This window comes from Nestor notabilis, unplaced genomic scaffold (assembly GCF_000696875.1).
Source record: "Nestor notabilis isolate BGI_N333 unplaced genomic scaffold, ASM69687v1 scaffold14889, whole genome shotgun sequence".
NCBI lineage: Eukaryota > Metazoa > Chordata > Aves > Psittaciformes > Psittacidae > Nestor > Nestor notabilis.
Genome location: NW_009945189.1, coordinates 14,462 through 34,853, shown reverse-complemented (window position 1 = coordinate 34,853; position 20,392 = coordinate 14,462). Strand labels below are relative to the sequence as shown.

Here is a 20,392-nt window from a genome sequence, read left to right as displayed (position 1 = left end):
TGAGGCTGTTTCAGTACATCTCTTCTGCCTGAGAAGAAACTTTCTGGTTTGTTTTAACCATAAGAGAGAAACAAATTACTAGATAAATGTCTAGAACACAGATTTCTAGCTGTGGTAATAATTTTAGAAAGGTACTATTTAGGATCAAAAAGTTTTACTTTATTTTGTCTTTTTTTTTTTTTTTTTAGTTTTAGTATTAATGCTGCCTTTTCTTATTAACAGGTTAAACAGCAGTGACACTGATGGAGAGCCTATGTATATTCAGATGGTAACAGCACTAGTTCTGCAGCTTATTCAGTGTGTGGTGCACTTACCATCAGCAGAAAAAGATTCTAACTCAGAGGAGGAATCAAACAAGAAAGTAAGATATTTTTAAATAGCCTTTTTTTTTTTTTTTTGTGCAAGAATGACAGTGTGTTTGTAGATATAATAATTCATTATGGTGCTGTGGTAATCAAATACTATACATTTATGTCTGCTGTAAATTTTTGGCACGTTAGAAATGCTGATCTGGAATTGTATTTCTGTGTGTGCTAAAATAATAGACAAATATGTCTTGCTATTCTTAGGTGGATCAAGATGTGCTTATTACTAACTCATATGAAACAGCCATGAGAACGGCACAAAACTTCCTTTCTATTTTCCTTAAAAAGTAAGTACTGCTGCATTCTCTAGTGTATTGATGCAACCAACTCCAAATAAAGTCTGTCATACCTTAACACAAACCTAACTGATTTGCAATGCTAAATACCTATTCATAAAGCTATATATATATCAACATACTTTATAGAATCCTCGGAGACCTGCCCTTGGAGAGCTACCTATCTGGACAAGAATTTTTATGGAACAGAAATTCTTTATAGAGTTCTTTATACATTTAAGAATACTATTTGATAGTTCGTGTAGGATCCTTTTATTAGGGGTCTGTTACTCATCTGAAGCCTGGAAGAGAAGGCCAAGTAAATACAGAAGTGGTGAAACCATGTTCACTCAGTCATCAGAATGTCAAAGATATAAAAAAACCTAAAAATTACTTTCATTTAACTAAAGTCAGGAATGTCAATAGCTCAGCGGGGATAAAAAAAACATAACATACCTGAGTAACCAAAGGATTTCTAAGAATAAGTTCTGAGGTTTTTATCATGTTAATTTCTACTTTTGAGCTGAAAGGCTATTTAATAGCCATCTAGCAATGTCTCTGCGTAGTTCCAGTATCCTTAAAGTTAGGAATGCCACATGTAAGTGAAACTCTATCAGGTGTATTATCTTTTGATTTTTTTACATCCTGTTTTTATCTTTGTGGAAAAAAATACTGAGATATCACTGTGAGATAAATCAGACCAAGCTTAAGGAATATAAACAGCCCATGCAAGCCTGAGCTTTACAATTTTACCTACATTGTCCCTCCAATTTAATGCAGACTTTAACTCAAAGTAATAAATAAAAAAATCTTAGGAACAAAATTCTGCGATCGTGAATTAGCAGCATTACTTGCAGTGCAATTTGCAGTGGTAACTTAATTATTTCTCTGTAAATGAATAGAACACAGTTCAGATACATTTCTTAGAATTGCAGAAAGCTGCTTTTCTAATTAAACATAGGATTACTTTTGTTTACGTGAGAAAAAAAGCTTAAATGGCTCTTAAATTTGCTTACAAAATGCATTTGGTTTTAAACAGGTGTGGCAGTAAACAAGGGGAAGAAGATTACAGACCACTGTTTGAGAACTTCATTCAAGATCTTCTTTCCACAGTCAATAAACCAGAATGGCCAGCTGCAGAGTTACTACTTAGCTTATTAGGAAGGCTATTGGTAAGAGATTCTTGTTTTTAACTATTACGTAAATTTATTTCTTACGTCAGTGGAGAGTTATTTCAGCTGAACTACAGGAATGCTTTCAGACTGTTGGCACACATACAGCATTTAAGGATTTTCTTATGCGTATCACTACTAGGTAATACATAGATAATAAAATTCAGGTTAGGGGATCATTGATGTGGAACTTGTTAAAAATCATATGTATACAGTTCCTCATGGAAATCCACTTCCACTATTCCGTGACATTTTCAACATGAAAAAATGCTGCTGTATAGAGTCTAATAAGTGTAGATATTCATTTGGGGTAAAGTCAGACTAATGGCTGTAATTACTGATTTTAAATATCTTCTCTGCGCTATTCCTTTAAGCGCAGAACCTTAAAACAATTAAGTAGTTTGGGGTTTTATCACTAATAACATTTACTTACGATATTCTACAGGATGTGAATATTTCTGTTAGCATGTTTCATGAGAGTTGTTCTTCAGTAGTACAATGTAATTTGAGCTGTTTCTTGGAAAAATATTTTATGGTCCTGTTCTTGGTGAAATGTAGCTTTCTTCATGCTCTTGTAAATAATGAGGAAATTGGATTATGGTGCTCAAGATCCATGCTATTGCATGTTGTCCAGTTTATTTCATGAAAATACATATTAAAAAAAAAAACAAAACTAGCAGACACGTTTGAAGAGAAACCCCATAAAGGAAGAGACAGTAATGTAAAATTAATAGTACATCTGTGATGTAATAGTACACTACATAATTGTATACAACATGGCAGTTTAGTGGAATTTTTAATAAGATCAAGCAATCTCTTGTGAGAAGAATCTCAGCTGCATAACTATTTTTTTTTAACAGTTTCTTTTGGTTTTCGTAGGTTCACCAGTTCAGTAACAAATCTACAGAAATGGCATTAAGAGTTGCATCACTTGACTACCTTGGAACTGTAGCTGCAAGACTGAGGAAAGATGCAGTGACTAGCAAAATGGATCAAGGATCTATAGCCAGAATCCTTAAACAGGTGTGTGAAAGATCCCATGCCAGCTGGGAATCTTGAAAATTTTAAAGACGTTTGAAAAACAGGCATTGTGGAGAATCAGTCTTCACAGTTTGTATTTCTGAATCAAATACACTCTATTTATTAATTTATTTATTTTTACTGGACTTGTATATATCTTTCATTAGAAAGTGCATATCCATATTTGCATTTTTGCTAATGCTGCTCCAACTCTGAAAGGGTGGCAACAATTATCAAACCAGTGTATGCATTTGGGCACTGTGGAGTACATAGTATGATGAGAAAATCTCAGATTCTATGAGTCCTTTTAAAAACATGGGCTTGCACATTTCATATGGACACTATGCATTTTTTTCTGAACTACTAACTTCACTGTTTTGGTATTTAATATTGGTGAGACAGCTAATGGTGACTTCTGTGGTTTAAACCTTATGTTAGTTTGCTGTGTGTGATTTCAGCCCTTTTTTCCTCTGTGACAGAAGGTCTTCACACAAGATCATAGAATGAAAATCAATCAATCAGTCTGTTTAGAAATCAGTCGTACTCTGCTCTTAAATTTTTTAGACCTTAGAGCCCCAGTCTGATTTGTTTCAATCTCTATGCAGTTTATAAGTAATTGGTTGAAAAATTGTTAACGTTCTGCAATTATCAAAACAACTGACTTCAGTGTGTGTTATATACGGACATGCAGATTTTCAGATTATAATTACCACTATGCAGTATTCTGTTTTATAATTCTCTCTCTACTTTCAAAAGGTTTCAGGAGGAGAAGATGAAATTCAACAGCTGCAAAAGGCTTTGCTAGATTATCTGGACGAGAACACAGAAACTGATGCGTCATTAGTGGTAAATTTCAGCTTTCTGGTGTCAAGTGTATATGAAACAGTTTTAGTAATGTATACTGAATGAAGTGATTTTCTAGTACCCATATTAGTGCTTTAATTTAATTGTCACCCTAACACATATACTGTTGGTTGTGTTTTCTGAAATATTTTTTATGCATTAGATTAATTTACTCTCATTATAAATCTGTTAATTTTCCTTTTCTGTATATGCTGTTCTTGTTTTCTATGCGTCTTGCTTTATTTCTCTAGTTTTCTCGGAAGTTTTACATAGCTCAGTGGTTTCGTGATACAACTATGGAGACAGAGAAAGCAATTAAATCTCAGAAGGATGAGGATTCATCTGAAGGAACTCATCATGCAAAAGATGTTGAGACCACAGGACAGATCATGCATAGAGCAGAAAGTCGCAAAAAGTTTCTTCGCAGCATCATTAAAACTGCTCCATCTCAGTTCAGTACATTAAAGTATGTTTCAGTACCGCTTATTTTTTATTAGCCATGCATTTGATGTTTTAAATACTTTTTTATATACATATCTTAATTAACACATGGAATTTGTTGCAGGATGAATTCTGATACTGTGGACTATGAAGATGCATGTTTGATTGTTCGCTACTTGGCCTCTATGAGGCCGTTTGCCCAGAGCTTCGATATTTATTTGACACAGGTAAACTGTGCCAGAAGTCTTAGTACAGTGAAACACAGTTGGTTTCTGATTCCAAACACTTTTGTGGTAGTGTGCCATATCTATTCATTATTGAGCACAGGTATTTAATAGGCCATGATAACACCATGTTCTTTTGTACTCAGTATTGCTGACACACATCATTATGTTTCTTTTTCTTGCATGTATTTTGCATGTCACATTGTATATGCGTTATTTTATTTGTCCATCTATGTGTATGGCAAAATCATTGTAATTATGTGTACACATTTTCACAGTTCCCTGGCATGCTCGTTTGGTAATACTAACTCATGAAACTGAGCTTAATTTGATTAGAAAATACAAGCCAGCTTCATCAGTTAGTTGCAGTGCATGTTACTGTCACTTTGGAAGGTGTTGTTTGCCCAGTGTCACTAACATACTGGCATGGTAACATGTTTGAACGCCAGTACTAGTTTAGGTTGTGTTACTTACATTGATCTGCATACAGAGCCATTCTTAAAATTACAGTGCCAAATCCAACCCTTCTGTTGAAACAACTTGGGGAAAGCCACAGCTGAATGACAGAAGTAGATTTTAAAATTATAGCACTTAAAGTGAGCGTATGGAGCCTGTATAAATCCCATTTGGAGCAGTCTTACAGATGAAGCAAATGTAATAAATGTCCACGCTCAGTTATCAGTGCCATGGAACTTCACTTGCATGCATTTTTTCACTGTCTGAGAAGATATTTTTGATTTTTAATAGGCAGATACTCATATTTTACTTAAATTTTTGCATGTTATTTACCTGCATTTTTGCCTGTTAAATTGTTTTCTACTATCGCAACGCAGCTGAATTTTTGTTTTTGTTCTCTTCTTAGATTCTGCGTGTACTTGGTGAAAATGCAATTGCTGTTCGAACAAAAGCCATGAAGTGTTTGTCTGAGGTTGTCGCTGTAGACCCCAGTATTCTAGCCAGGGTAAAAAAAAAGAAATATCCTTTATGCACATACATTCTTCTGTCATGCTTGAAATCTATCTTTGTTTCTTACTTTGAATCTGCGTTTCATTTGATCTTTTCAGCTGGATATGCAACGAGGTGTTCATGGACGGTTAATGGATAACTCCACTAGTGTACGAGAAGCAGCTGTGGAGCTGCTTGGCCGATTTGTGCTCTGTCGTCCTCAGCTTGCTGAGCAGTATTATGACATGCTGATTGAAAGAATATTGGTATGGCAACTTGTGATATTAAAGATAAAATATGTGACATGAAAAATTTGGGTTTAACTTATTTGTGTTTCATAATATGAAATGATGATCCCAAAAGTGAATTGTATCTTACTGTTTTAATGGGGAGCATCATGCTTTTAAGATCAACCTTGTAAAATGTATCACTTGTTTCCAGTGAGGGTTTGTTATATCAAAAGGTACACATATGTAGAAAGTTGTACCCCATCAGAACCAGAATTATATTCCTTTTGATTCCATTATTAAGACACATATTAGGTGAAATGAGGAATTTTGCCACTTCTCTGAAGTCTGCGATATGGGTTGTTGAGGGCAGTTCAGTAGTGTCATGAAGAAAGATCTACAGCACAGGAATCTAAAGGTGCCATTTGTAAGCCAAAAGGGGAAAAAAAAAAGACTAAAACTGCTTGGCTCTTCTATGCTAGTGTTTTAGAAGGCTTCCTACTAGAGTTTTTGTACAAGAAGTTTGACTGTTGTTTATTGTTGGGTTTTTTTTTTTCTTTTTACTGAGGCATTCAGATTAAATACAGTGTCAGATGAAATACAGTGTTAATTGAACTGTAACATAACACCAGCTCTTAGCATCCGTGTCATGTTTTTTGTCAAGTGCTACTCATTTGCGATAGTTACATGATAAAACATGTTTGTGAAGGATTTTGGGGATAAGCAGCTTTATGTGCATATGAGCATGCATAAACCAATTCATCTTAACATTCAGATTCAACAAGGTTTTAATAAGGTAATATGAAGTCAGTTTCCTCATCCATTTCCTTAGATGAAGCCTAGGAAAATTGAAAAGATTGCTGTATGTATCTTACCCGTGAGCTTTATCCAAAGGCTTGAAGTCTTCCAGTCCAAATCTACAAAAAATCTTCTGTGCTCCAACAAAGTAGCTAAACCATCATCACATCTAGCTTTTAAGTTCTTGAATTAAGAAGTGGAACTATGCATTTGCAACATCATGAGCATGGGAGGGTATAAGTGGAGGAAGGCAGCACGTCAGCATTCGGGGGACTCAGCTGGGGACTCAACCTTTAAAATGTTGCAAATAAAATGGTACAAGTTATTTATTTTATATAAATGCACTCCTGAATACGTTAGCTTCTTTTTCTAAATAAATTTTGCAAGTCAGATTGGGTAATCTTCAAATATTAATTCATATAATACATAAGTTAATTTATATTTCTGATTTGTTTTCAAGAGTGTAATGCTTTTCTCTTCACAGGATACTGGTATCAGTGTGAGAAAAAGAGTCATAAAGATACTTAGGGATATCTGCATTGAACAACCGACATTTCCAAAAATTACAGAGATGTGTGTGAAAATGATTCGGAGAGTCAATGACGAAGAAGGCATTAAGGTAGAATAAAACATATCCTTCAAGATTTTAATTATCATTATTTTAGTGTTCCCATATTTTGACCAAAAAAAAGGTATTGCTCCTTTGTAATGATTTTTATTCAGTTTTGATTTTTGAGAGCAGATATGTTAGCTTTCTGAAATGCTCTGACTTGTTTTTCTTTCTTTTCTATCTTCTTTTTTTTTTTCAAGTCTTATTGACAAAAGATTTTAAGAAGTCATTTTCTGAAGAGTTTGGTAAAATTGGCATATAAAACTTCTTCCTGCAAACAAAATAAAGTTTAAGTCAATATTAGGTGTTTGTTGTTAAGATAGATTGCCAGATTTGGTTTTATTCATCTGTGTTAATTTTGCATTAGTTCTGAATGTTCAGTGGGTCTGTTATTCCCCTTAAAATGTTACTTATGTAATCATATTCAACTATGTGCAATGTATATGCAGAAGGGCACAAATCTAAGATGTGTTAAATCATAAACCTTACAGTGATGGTTTTGTTTGATTTGGAAAAATAAGTTTAAAATTATTGGGTAATTAAGAACACAGTTTTAATAATTTTTATATCATATTCTCAGTAGGATTTTAAATCTGAAACATTAAAGCTGCAGCATGTATTTTTGCCACTTGAGATATGTTAACACGAAGTGGCTTTCTGAGAAAACTGTTGAACAGCTGAATCCAAGCTGCTGGGAAAGGAAGATGACCTTATTTTCTCTTCTCCCTCTCCTTGCCTTTCTAACAACATTAGAAAAAATGAGGCATTATCTTCAATGTATTTTTTATGTTTTCATGAATGAGGAGAGCTTCTTATAACCATATGCCTTATAAGTAATGAGGGAATAATTTTGTTCACTTCCATTGGGTTCCATTTTTTCCTCCATACAGAAACATTGGAAGGGAACATACTTGATTTCTCTCTCTTCCCACCTTTTCACAGCTGTTTTGAAAATTCCCAAGTTAACCTATTGTTGCTGCTCGTTATGCAGTAGAAATCATAATCTTGTGTTCAGTTGTCAGCTTCTTAGGGTATTGTGTTGCCCGAGGAAATTAACGCAAATTAATGCAGGAAGGTGGTAACTCCATTTTCTGTAGCATCAGGTCCCAGTGATCATTTTGCAGAAGTTTGTTTAGAGGTCAGTATAACTCCTGTAACAGTAGGTCTGTGTCTGTCTCAGATAGCATTTCCTACAACAGTTTCACTTAGGTCAAATAATTCCTTATGAAATGGCACACATCATCAACACGTCTGTTACATGAATGTATTAGAAATAATACCTGTGTGCCAAGATAACTTTATTTATGCTTTTTTTTTTTCCTTCAGAAATTAGTAAATGAGACATTCCAGAAGCTCTGGTTTACTCCAACTCCACACCATGACAAAGAAGCAATGACAAGGAAAATACTGAACATCACGGATGTGGTATGTTAAACAAATTTGAGTTAAGCTGTATGCAAAATTTAGTTATGCTTTTAGAATCTTTGATATATTGTCTGTAGTTTTTAAGAATACAGTAATGTGATTGCCAGATGGTTTTCTTTTTATATCTCCTGGTATTGAATATATATCAAAATTATTCATCTGATGAAACAGGCTGTAGGAAGCATTAAATGCTCACTAATCTGCTGGCAAGGAAAACTGGGACCGTGCTATATTCAGGTTGTATAAAATACTTATTCAGTTAAAGCATAGCAAATTTCTATGTTATTTAATGTTTTCCAGGAATTGCTAGTAGCAGTGTAAATACCAAATGAAAGCATTCACTTCATTACTTGCACTTATGGTTTAAACTTCATCCTGCTTTTCAGTATTTTTATGAAATGGTAGTCTAGTGTGAATTTTTCCAGACACTCTGGAGTACCTGTGAGCTGTTCCTCAGATACGATACCAATGAAGGCTTGGTTTGTTTATTTAAAAATACATATGTACATGTATGTACACACATGTTCGTTTTTGATACATCAGGATTGTATTTGTGCTTTAATCTGTGCAAAATGTTCCACACCACCAAAATTTGGCTTACATTAGAGTCAGCAATCTCCAGTAGAATGTGTAGGCTTTGTATTGTATGGAATATAAATTCTGGAGTCACTTAAATGGTGTGGACTATTTTTCAAATGTAAAAGTTTCTGATCTCCAAAGATAGAAAATCATTATACTGAATGCATATGAAAATACTATCTATGCATGTTTACTGGTCTTCTAAGATAACATCTGTATTGAAGTAATTTTTCCTCTGATGCCTTTTTTATTAACCATTTTGTTCTCAAAAATACTTCTAGGTGGCAGCTTGTAGAGATACAGGGTATGATTGGTTTGAGCAGCTTCTTCAAAATGTAAGTAATGCATTTTGAATATACAGTATGATCATTGTTAGAATTTTAACATTTCTTTTGGTACTAAAACACTTAGAAGGCAGACTACAAGAGCAGTCCTTTACAGTAATCAAATTCAATTCATGCCCTTTAAACATCTGACCTTTTTTTCAGTCTTCATTGGTGCAATTTTCTTCGTCTCTCTGACATTAGTTTCTGTCTTTCCATATCATTTGTTTCAAAAATGCCTCTACTACTTGGTTTGGGGAGAGTTTTGTTTGTTTTTTATTTCATAATCCCTTGAATAATCATAGAATGGTTTGGGTTGGAAGTGAACCTAAAGATCATATACTCTCAACCCTCCCTGTCCTGGCCAGGGACATTTACCACTAGACCAAGGTACTCAAAGCCCCTACCTGGCCTGGAACACTTCCAGGAATGGACATCCACAACTTCTCTGGGCAACCTGTGCCAGTGTCTCATCACTCTATCAGTTAAGAACTTCCTCCTGACATCTTGTCTAAATCTCCCTTCTTTCAGTTCCAAGCCCTTCCCCCTTGTCCTGTCTCTACATGCCCTTGTAAAAAGTCCCTCTCCAGGTTTCCTGTAGGCCCCATTTAAGCATGCACTGGTTAAATTTCAAGCAAAAAAAACTTGCTTGATCTTACTTCAGCCTGGAGTGCCATAAAATAGGTGGACAAGTAAATCAGAGCCTCTTAATGCCTACACTGAGGAAAAGGCTATAGTATGGTCTCAATCCATCTTAGATGTTAAAGGATCTTCATGGACACAATTTCAGTACCTACAGTCATCTGGAAGAAGGCTAACTGATTAAAATGTTGATAAAACTATGTTTCGTCTCGGTTTTATATTTTTGCTTGGTGTCAAAAACAACATTCCTTTGGAATTTGTTCTTTTTTCGTTTAAGCATTTTAAAAGTCTTTCTTACTGCTGGCAAGAATGACTACATTATTGTTTTCTGCATTATTTTATTAAACACAAAGTTAGCTTTCATCCCAATGCAAGAATCAATAGAAATTTTCTGGCTTTTTACTGCAATTTTTGTTACTTCTCTTGCATTTTGGCTTGATTTTTTACTTCCTATAATTTTTTCATCACCATGTAACTTTTATGGAGATGTTAAATAAATACTTTCATAGTGTAAAATCCTTATGTATCTGTAGTAATTGTCATAAAACCAGCATGTGTCAAACGTAAATTAATGCACCCTTAAAACTAAATCACTTTCTGTTTCATCTTCTACAGCTGTTGAAGTCAGAAGAGGATGCCTCATACAAACCTGTGAAAAAAGCCTGTACTCAGCTTGTTGACAATTTGGTTGAGCACATTCTCAAATATGAGGAATCTTTATCAGGTAATATTATCTACAACGCAGTAGCTAAACTACTTTAAATTTTATATGGTAGTGTAAGAATGGTTGCTCGAATTACTATCACAAAAAATTACTGTTACAGAATTCCTGTAACAAAACTGATGGTAGTGATCTTTTGCTTTAAAGTTCATTATGAACTTTTGAGCACTGTGTTGTGGTAAAGCTTCTCTAATTTTCAGTAGCTAATTGCAAAACCAGAGTAACTTGTTTAAGCTATTAGATCACTAAAACCAAAACAAAATATGGCAACTTTTATTTGCATTAGTATATTCCGCGGTTATAAGAGGAACCATTCTATGGACCAGTGTTCTGTGCGCAGTAAGTAGTTCAAAAACTAGTGATATCTTTGAAGAACTTTTGCTTCATTCTTCATGTATTTTGCGATCTCATAGAAATGCTAACACATTTGTTCTCTAAAAAGAATATTCTGTATTGATCTTGAAAGAAAAGTAATGAAAGAGATAATTCAAGTTACATTTAAGGTTTATATTTTTCATTGCTAAAACATACTTGGACTTGATATATTTTTTGTATTTTCTAATCTTTTGCAGATTCTGACAACAAAGGTGTAAATTCTGGCCGCTTGGTTGCTTGCATAACCACTTTGTTCTTATTCAGCAAAATCAGGCCTCAGCTAATGGTTAAACATGCCATGACCATGCAGCCATACCTGACCACTAAATGTAGTGTAAGTAGAGAAAATCAGTCTTTTTTTTCCCCAGATAATTAAGCATGGAAATGATGGCTATCTTGTATGTTTGATGAAATTGAAGGTAGGAAGAGAAAACTTAAAATTGCGTTTTTATTTTCTGGGCACCTTAGCTGCAGAAGATACTAGGTAATTTTGGTGATCTCTGTGGCTTCTAAGCTGTTCCTCACTCTCTAGCTCTACATTTTACAGCCAAATGAAACTGAAACCTATGCTGCCTCTTTCCCTTGAGAACTTACGATCCAGGTTTTCTCATGTTACAAAATAATTTCTTTAAATTATTTTGGTTTATAGTCACAGTCTTAGAAGCAATTAATATTTAACATACGAATCTTAAGACTAAAGGTGTGGTTCCATGAGACAGAGTGATCTAACATAGAGCAAATATGTCGGAAGGAAAATGTCCTGCTCTGTCCTCTTCCGTACTTCATATCTCCCTTCTCTAGCTCTAGTTTTTTTGTATTCACCTATAAAACAGTTTAGCTCACAAAAATGGTAGAGAACTATAATGCTGAACCCCGTCCCCTGCAGTAAAATGGCCTCTGGAACATTGCAGCTCTTTCTGCCATATTGATTAGCATAGTTGGATCAGTGAAGGTTCTTACGAACACTCCATCTGGCAGAAGGAGCAGGGCAGGATCATGCAGCCCAGGGCAGGCTTGAGCATACTTGTTATCTGCTTAGATGTAGGCATAGCCTAGCATTTTCCACATTCGTCCCTGGAGCTTTCTCTAGACATATTTACTACAGACTTTTAGGGCTGATTTTGATCAAATAGTATAGGAAGGGATTTCTGATTATTTCCTTGCTGCAAGCTATTTAGGGGGTTACAAAGGTTTTGTACCCGCGCAGGTTGAGATCAATTGTAGAATTGCCACTGTCACCTTGATTGCGTTAAATAGCTTGCTAGTAGCATTTCAGAATTATCCTATCCTGATCAATGGGCTTGATTTGTCAAAAAAGTAAATTTCTAGCAGGACATACCTTTAATAAATAAGTATATTCCACAGATTCCTCAGTTACAATACATACAAAGTCATGATAATGCAAACCAGTCATTTTAGTTAAAATTTCTACATCTGTGTACATTATTATCTATTTGCTTAAGCCACGTTGAGTCATAGCACAGCTTCATTGTATTGCTGACACTTGTTTCCACATGTTGTGTGTTATGTAGTGTGCATGCGTAAGAAAGAGTTCCTAGATTTATTTTAGTACTCAAAAAAATCAGGACCGAAAGTTTTCAGTTCTGTCACAGACTTAATGAGAGATGAAATTCTGCTCATACTTTTTTTTTTCCCCAGAAGTTCTGTAAAAAACAGAACTAGCTTTCATAGTAATATGGAATTTAATAATGGATGTAAACTATATAAATATTATTTTAGTTCTTCACTAAATATCTTAGGTGAGTTGGAAGTTTTAACTATCAGCGCATAATAATAATACTTAGCTTAAGATGAAATGACCAGAAATGTTGAACACTATAAATAATGTTGTTTCAGACCCAGAATGATTTCATGGTGATCTGCAATGTTGCAAAAATCTTAGAGCTTGTAGTGCCTCTGATGGAGCACCCAAGTGAGACCTTTCTTGCCACTATTGAGGAAGACCTCATGAAACTCATCATCAAATATGGCATGACAGTAAGCTTTCAATTGCTACTATTGCACAGATTCCATTTCATGTTGTAAAATATGTGCTTTTTATTTTTAAAAAGTCTGTCTTCATTATGAAGATTACTTTTGAGCCATGAAAAATTAGTGTACTTGATTTACTGGAGTTTGTATGCATTGCTATATTTTGGTGAGTTTGAGAAGTTTTTTGAAGCAGTTTGGGAGATGGACATTACATCTGTTACATCACTGGGTTTAGTTCAGCATAGCTTTTTCTACATAACTTCATAAGAATAAAAGTTTTAACTTCTAAATGTATAATTCATTTATTCTTTCTTGCTCCTAGGTTGTTCAGCATTGTGTGAGCTGTCTTGGGGCTGTTGTGAACAAGGTCACCCAGAACTATAAATTTGTATGGGCCTGTTTTAATAGATACTATGGTAAGTAAAATCACAGCACATGAGTCTCACTTTTCAGTTTTAGCTAAAAGTCTTATCATAGTGATACACTATGATTAAACACTGTGATCAAAACTTCTATCTTACTGTAGGTGCACTTTCGAAATTAAAAAGTCAACACCAAGAAGACCCCAACAGTACAATTCTTACTGCCAATAAACCAGCACTCCTTAGATCACTTTTCACTGTTGGTGCTCTGTGTCGGCATTTTGATTTTGATCATGAAGATTTTAAGGGCAACAGTAAGGTAAAGTAACTTGTATTTACTTTCCGTGTCTTAGATATACTGAATGTTCCACTTTAATGTGAAAGCACATTATTCCTAGTCCCTCAAAGTGATTTTCTTTTTTCATACACTATGCATACAATACAGATTTTTGGTTTTTAAATACATAGTTTTGCAAAGGCCATGCAGTAAGATGGTGTTTCTGCTTTTCTTTTTGATATTTAAGTTTTTATAAGAGATTAAAAACGTATGTTTAATCTTCAAATAACTTTTTTTTGTTTTATTTTGCCCAGGTTAACATTAAGGATAAAGTACTGGAACTGCTGATGTATTTTACAAAGCATTCAGACGAGGAAGTACAGACAAAAGCTATTATTGGCCTTGGTAAGAAATATTACAGTTTCGATTATTCTGCTTTAGTAAAAATCCATGTGTATCAGTAGGAACTCATGAATTTGTGTAGTGGCAAGGGTGTTTGTTTAAAATCTAAGTTTACTGCGTATTTTATGTGAGAACCAGCTATAGAAAAGTTGTCAAAGAGTTGCTGGTTGCATACTTCTGCAAGTTATTTATTCTCCATACGCAAATACGTTATAACTCAATCTTGGTTTTCAGTCCATAAGGTATGGTTAGAGAACACCTAGAAAACATGCTGGAAAAACTTTTAGTATTTTAAGTGTAGGAGCAGATATTCTACAGGAGTCAAAGGAACTCTGGTAGTTTATACCAGGGGGTGCTCAGGGAGACTTGACGAGGCATTGAGATGTTGTTATAGTCTAGGTATTACAGTTTGTTTCAGGATTTTAACTGTATTTAACTTTTTAAATAGATTCTTTATCTGAAGGCGTTAGTATGGTATTTCAGTGACTTGCAGTAGTACATTAACTGCCATTCATATAGTGATTCAGGGTGGAAAGGACCTTAAAAATCATCCAGTTCCAATGCCAGTGCCAGGGGCAGGGACGCCTTGCACTAGACCAGGTTGCTCAAAGCCACATACAACTTGGCCTTGGCCTTGAACACTGCCAGGGATGGGACATCCACAGCTTCTCTGGGCAACCTGTGCCAGTGCCTCAGCACCCTCATAGTAAAGAACTTCTTCCTAATATCTAATTTAAATCTACCCTCTGTCAGTTACAAACCATTCCCCCTTGTCCTGTCCGTCCAAGCCGTTGTAAAAAGCCCCTCTCCAGATTTCTTGTAGGCCCCCTTTATGTACTGCAAGGCTGCTGTAAGGTCTCCTCGGAGCCTTCTCTTCTCCGGGTTGAACAACCCAAGTTCTCTCAGACTGTCTTTATAGGAGGGGTGCTTCAGTCCTTGGAGCATCTTTGTGGCCTCCTCTGGACTTGCTCCAACAGGTCCATATCCCTCTTGGGTTGGGGGCTCCAGAGCTGGATGCAGTACTGCAGGTAGCATCTCACAAGAGTGGAGGAGAGGAGGAGAATGACCTCCCTTGACCATTGAATGTTTGCATCGTATTCGTTCTCTCGTAAGGATAAAAACTGGACACGTGAGAGAATCTTGTTTGGGCAGACAGGCCTTGAATTCTGGAAGAGTTTAGTTCATGGTTATAGCTTAGTCTAAAAAAAGTTGTGTTCCAGACATGTGAGCTTGGATTTTATGGTTTAACTGGACAAGAATTTGCTGCTTTGTGTTGCTGTTTAGGTGACTGCTTCAGTTCAGACTAGGGAGGGTTCAAAGGATAAGGACCAAGACTGAATATTGCTTTCGTATTCTGTGGTAAACCATTTCAGACAGTTGAGTGGGATTAATGGCTTTATGGTTGTCTCTGTCGCAGGAGTAATGCTACAGTTTTCTGGACTACTTGGGGTTTTTCAAGGCATTACACCAAGGTGCACAACACTTACTGTATTCCGGTCCTGTTTAATTATCCACTACAGAATATTGCACATGGGGTAGGCCATAAGACAGGATTTCTTTGCTCATGGATGTGAGAATGTTGCACTCGCTAAAAATGTTTTTAAATTATATACTGAACTTTGATCAGTTTGGGCAAGTGGCGAAAAATGGGGGTGGCTGTCAGTAGGCATCTTCAGATTTTTTTTCTCTGCCTGTAAGCATATCAGTCCTTATTTTAATTAAACCTTGGAAAACTGTTTTCAGTGATACATTGATCTCATATGTGTACTGTTTCCATCTTGAGAGTAGCTGTTGCCTGGATGGAGATGCGGTAGACAGTGCGAAGTTCCACCTTTCAGGCTGGTAATTGAGCAAAGCTGTCAAAACCATTCAGTGTTTGCGTGCAGCAATAAGGTGGAAAAACTAGCAAGTTAATACAATATTTATACATAGGAAAGGTGTCCTGTGAAGAGTGTGTACTTTCCTATTAGCAACTATTAGTGTGTCATTTCAGTAAGGACATTCAATGAATTCACCCTTTGCTTTGGGATGCTTCTCCTGCAGCTGTGTACTTGCAAGGCGGGTTGAGGATATAACATTTCGTTAGTAAATATAGCTGTACCTTTAAATATCTAAAAGGTAATATCTTAGCCATGTTCAGTGCTTACTTTTAAGACTCTTAACAGAGTGAAAACAAAGGTGTGAAGACAAGCGATGTGAGGGCAGCCTCAAATGTGTAGTCAGTCCTTAAAAGAAATACAGCAGGTGCCTTTTTTCATCTCTTATGACCAATTTTTATGCAAAGTATTTCTTTCCAGCTTAGAAGGGATGGGAAAGTAAAGATTTCCTAAAGAATACTAGTGTTTTAGACTCCTCTAAGTGAACGAAGGAAAAGAAAGTGTTATATGTTGTTACACGTACGTGCTTTTAATTTTTAAAATTTACCTTAAGAAATCAGTGGGACTTAGTCAGAGGTGGTCAAGTCATAAACAACAACATACATAAACAACAACATGTATAGAGTGCCACATACTTCAAAGAAGGTCATCATTCCTTTTTCTCCTCTTCCTTGTCCACCTCACCTGCTTCTTTCCACTTCTTGTTTTGAGACTGAAATGAGACCTTAAATTCATTGAGATCTTGCCCTGGCCTTCACCTGAACCGTGTTTTCTGTGTGTATGGAGCCGGTTTAAAAAGCTTGGCTCACTCGTGCCTTTGTTTCAGCTATTATTATACATTGCTTTTGCATGATACATTTGCTTTCATTTTTCCTCCCATTCTTCTTTTATGTTTTATGTTTTCTGTGTGTTCATTCACAATCTTAGTTTCCTGTGTCATAAAAAATACATTTAATGTCTGCTTTTCTTGAACAATCTTTAAAAAAAAATAGTTAAACATAATTTAAATTGGGATGATATGTTCCCAGTACTGTTTTATGATAATTTGTAAGAGTTTGTCAGCAGCACTTCAGAATCTCCATACGTGATCTAAAATGCGTTATACCGTCACTAATTTAGAAAAGTTTTATCAAATACAGACTCAGAGCAACCAGTTCCTCGACAAGGATAAGGCTCCAGCTAAAAACAGTTCTATAGAATGTATTTTCCTATAGATGTAGTCTTGAGAACAGATAGTTTTCAAGAAAAGACCATTGTAGTAGTTATGTGAATATTGACAGCAAGATATACAAGTTTTTAACATGTTCACTGTTGGGTTTTCCTTTTCTTTCAAAATTTTATTTTTAAGTACTTGTGATATTTATCAATTTTTGCACATTTGTTCTGCCTCTATATGAATAACTTTTCACAGTTTCCACAGAATGTTTTTCTCCAAATGTAATAGAAAAACAATGGGTAATTTTTAATAATGTCCTTCCCTTGTTCTTGTGAGAGATCATGGTCATTCAGATGCAAGCAGCTACACTGGACATGCTTCCAGACCTGTATAACTTTTCTTAGTGAAGCTGTTGTATCAAACAGTCATGAATAATAGAACTGCCATGGCTAACAGAACTCTTAATATCTATGAATATTGTCCAGATAAAAAAGCAGTACTGTTCAATCTAGAAGTAGCTGTGCTGTTGGGAGGACATGAATTCTGTATCTCTGTTTTGAAGAAAGACTTAAAAAGCAGAGATAATATTTCTAGATGATAATAATGTGGAATATTTCTTCTTTTTTCCCATCCTTAGGATTTGCATTTATACAACACCCAAGCTTAATGTTTGAACAGGAAGTGAAGACTCTGTACAACAGTATTCTTTCAGATAAGAACTGTTCAGTAAACTTAAAAATCCAGGTGTTAAAAAACCTCCAGACCTACTTGCAGGAGGAGGATACACGTATGCAACAGGCAGACAGAGACTGTAAGTGTTGAGTTCTTCTGTGCTAATGAGGCATACAAAACCTATCTTTCTTGCATACAATTACTGTATATGTGAACTGAGTCACTTATGATTGTTACCAGATCGGCAATTTTGTGCCCAAAGTTTCTTAAAATAATTTTCAAATATTCATTGTGTGCGTAGGTATATACATATAATAATGTATATAATAGGTATATTGTTTACTTTTCAAGTTGTATAAATTCTGAAAGCAATCCAGAATGCATAATTGCTGTAATGATCAGTAATGATAGTAATAGTTTTAATGACAGTAATAGTTTTAAGCTGAGTCTCTTCTAAGGTTAATTTGCAGATAGAAAATAATAAATAAAACAAAAGAAATTTTTAAAATTAAAAACTTTTTTTAAGGAACAAGACTTTAATTAAAGTAATGTCTCTCTAGTTATTTTATGTATATTTACTATCAGATTGTTCTGTGTTTCATGAGATTTTAAAGCCATTTAAGACCACTGAAATGTCTGTGGATTATAAAGCTTAAATATCAGCATAAATCAGGTGGTGAAAAAGTACATGATTATACTGTGGTGAGTATGCTTTTGTCCTTTTTACAGGGAAAAAAGTAGCAAAACAGGAAGACCTGAAAGAAATGGGTGATATTTCCTCAGGGATGAGTAGCTCCATCATGCAGCTATATCTCAAACAGGTCCTTGAGGCTTTCTTTCATACCCAGTCTAGCGTACGCCACTTCGCCCTAAATGTTATTGCACTGACGTTGAACCAGGGTCTCATCCATCCTGTTCAGGTATGGTAGGCTTTTATGATGGAATTTTTTCTTATTCAGGTTTTCAGAGGGTTTCACATTTGCTACATGAATTTCTAGTTTTTCTTTTCCACCTATGTTACAGTAATTTCTTATTGCAGCAAGAGGGCTTTACAGAAAGCAAGATTTTTATTCTGTTTTAGCCAAAAAGTGAGATTCCAAATGCTGTATTTTCTGTTTTTTAATCAAGATGTAAAAGCCCAGCCAGTGCCTAAAGAGCACTTACAAATGTACATTGGAGCATATTTCTGTTACGAATTTCTGATATATGCCAGGTTGTTTTCTTAATTTGATTCTTTATCCTGGAATATGTGTCGTCGTGCCTCCACCTCAGTCCTCTTGTTCTCCAGACACTATGGAATTCCACAGTCAATGTCAGAACTTCAGTCATCATCTCCTTTATTCTTTGCTTACGTAATGTTTTGTAACTATTTTTTATACTGCATCCATTGTGCATGTTCAGTCAGTGCTGTGGGTTTTTTTAAATGGCGGTTTTTGTACTCTAAATGGATTTTAGATTTTGAGAGCAAGGGAATACTACCTGAAACCTCACACAATTTCTGTAATTTATAATGCTGGTCTCTTGTGTATTTTGTATTATTTGCTTGCAAAAAGTAGTCAGGTGGTAAGTTGCACAGAGCTTCCTATTCTAGTTTCTTCAGTAGTCAGAATATAACAAGAACAGTAGTGTAGTAGAACAAAGACTGAGAAAGAGGAGGTACAGTGACTCTGAATAATCGTTTTGTTTGTTTTTCAAGTGTGTGCCGTACTTAATTGCTATGGGCACAGATCCAGAGCCCTCTATGCGAAATAAAGCTGACCAGCAGTTGGTGGAAATAGACAAAAAATATGCTGGGTTCATTCACGTAAGTAATTCTAATTCAACATTTTGCAAAATACTGTTACATTCTCTAGTGGTTTAACACCTGAATATGCCTCAGGTGCAGAAAAAAGAATATAGACAGTAAACGGTAACATAAGCAGTTGTAAAGATGATCTCGACTCTTTTCCCTGTTCGGAGGTTTTTGTTCTTAGAAATAGAAAGCATATAGGAATCTGAAGTGTCTCTTCCGGTCTAAAATTTCCTTTGATTTTTAATTCACAGTAATATTTTCCTCACTGAACAGTATTTAAGAACATTTATTAGATAAGATGTAAGAACAGCTGTTTCATAATGTTTAACAATGGTTTTCCTGTATCAATGGATTAGGGAAGAGAACAACTTGTGAAAGTAAAAGCCCTTAGTGTATATATATTAGCATGTTGAGGCATGAAAGCTTTATAAATTGTAATCTAAGCAGAAGGAGCATAGGAAGCTGTTTAGATCTGAGAGATCTTGCTGAAAGGAAAATCTGATGGCTAAGTGAGGGCTTGTGGAGTTGTAGCATAGTGCAAATAATTCTGCTTAAGATCTGAAATAGAGCCACATCAACATCCTCTCCTAAATTCAGAAGGCTTCAGTCTAGGTTCACTGTGTGTAATGCATTGTGGAACTTCTCACATCTTATATTGGAGCAATTGGAGCATTGCACTGTTGATGGCATTCACATTCCTAATGTCTGGGTAAAAGGCTAGCAGATGAAATTTGATATGTAGGCAATGTCCATGTTTGATGAAGAGGTAACTTTGCTGAACAGCAGCACAGATGGTATGAGGAGAGTTGGATATGCAGCCTAACTAGAGATTCAGTTTGTTCTGAAACTAGATCAGGAGCCTTGAAGTAAGTAAAAT

The 20,392-nt window shown here is 35.3% G+C and overlaps 1 protein-coding gene across 1 annotated transcript in view; it reads left to right on the top strand.

The window, feature by feature from the left end:
- Nucleotides 1-222: 222 nt before the first annotated feature.
- Nucleotides 223-20,392, top strand: part of NIPBL (Nipped-B homolog (Drosophila)) — a gene marked incomplete at its 5' end in the record, with an annotated part of 26,303 nt that continues 6,133 nt past the window's right edge. The window contains 21 exons of the mRNA XM_010022762.1: nucleotides 223-361; nucleotides 570-652; nucleotides 1,680-1,812; nucleotides 2,692-2,835; nucleotides 3,589-3,678; nucleotides 3,927-4,141; nucleotides 4,241-4,343; nucleotides 5,203-5,301; nucleotides 5,405-5,551; nucleotides 6,795-6,929; nucleotides 8,247-8,345; nucleotides 9,206-9,259; nucleotides 10,505-10,613; nucleotides 11,183-11,319; nucleotides 12,843-12,983; nucleotides 13,300-13,393; nucleotides 13,504-13,658; nucleotides 13,931-14,021; nucleotides 17,689-17,862; nucleotides 18,453-18,643; nucleotides 19,420-19,527. Coding sequence (XP_010021064.1) covers nucleotides 223-361; nucleotides 570-652; nucleotides 1,680-1,812; nucleotides 2,692-2,835; nucleotides 3,589-3,678; nucleotides 3,927-4,141; nucleotides 4,241-4,343; nucleotides 5,203-5,301; nucleotides 5,405-5,551; nucleotides 6,795-6,929; nucleotides 8,247-8,345; nucleotides 9,206-9,259; nucleotides 10,505-10,613; nucleotides 11,183-11,319; nucleotides 12,843-12,983; nucleotides 13,300-13,393; nucleotides 13,504-13,658; nucleotides 13,931-14,021; nucleotides 17,689-17,862; nucleotides 18,453-18,643; nucleotides 19,420-19,527 — 2,641 coding nt within the window. The remainder of the gene's footprint in view (nucleotides 362-569; nucleotides 653-1,679; nucleotides 1,813-2,691; nucleotides 2,836-3,588; nucleotides 3,679-3,926; nucleotides 4,142-4,240; nucleotides 4,344-5,202; nucleotides 5,302-5,404; nucleotides 5,552-6,794; nucleotides 6,930-8,246; nucleotides 8,346-9,205; nucleotides 9,260-10,504; nucleotides 10,614-11,182; nucleotides 11,320-12,842; nucleotides 12,984-13,299; nucleotides 13,394-13,503; nucleotides 13,659-13,930; nucleotides 14,022-17,688; nucleotides 17,863-18,452; nucleotides 18,644-19,419; nucleotides 19,528-20,392) is intronic.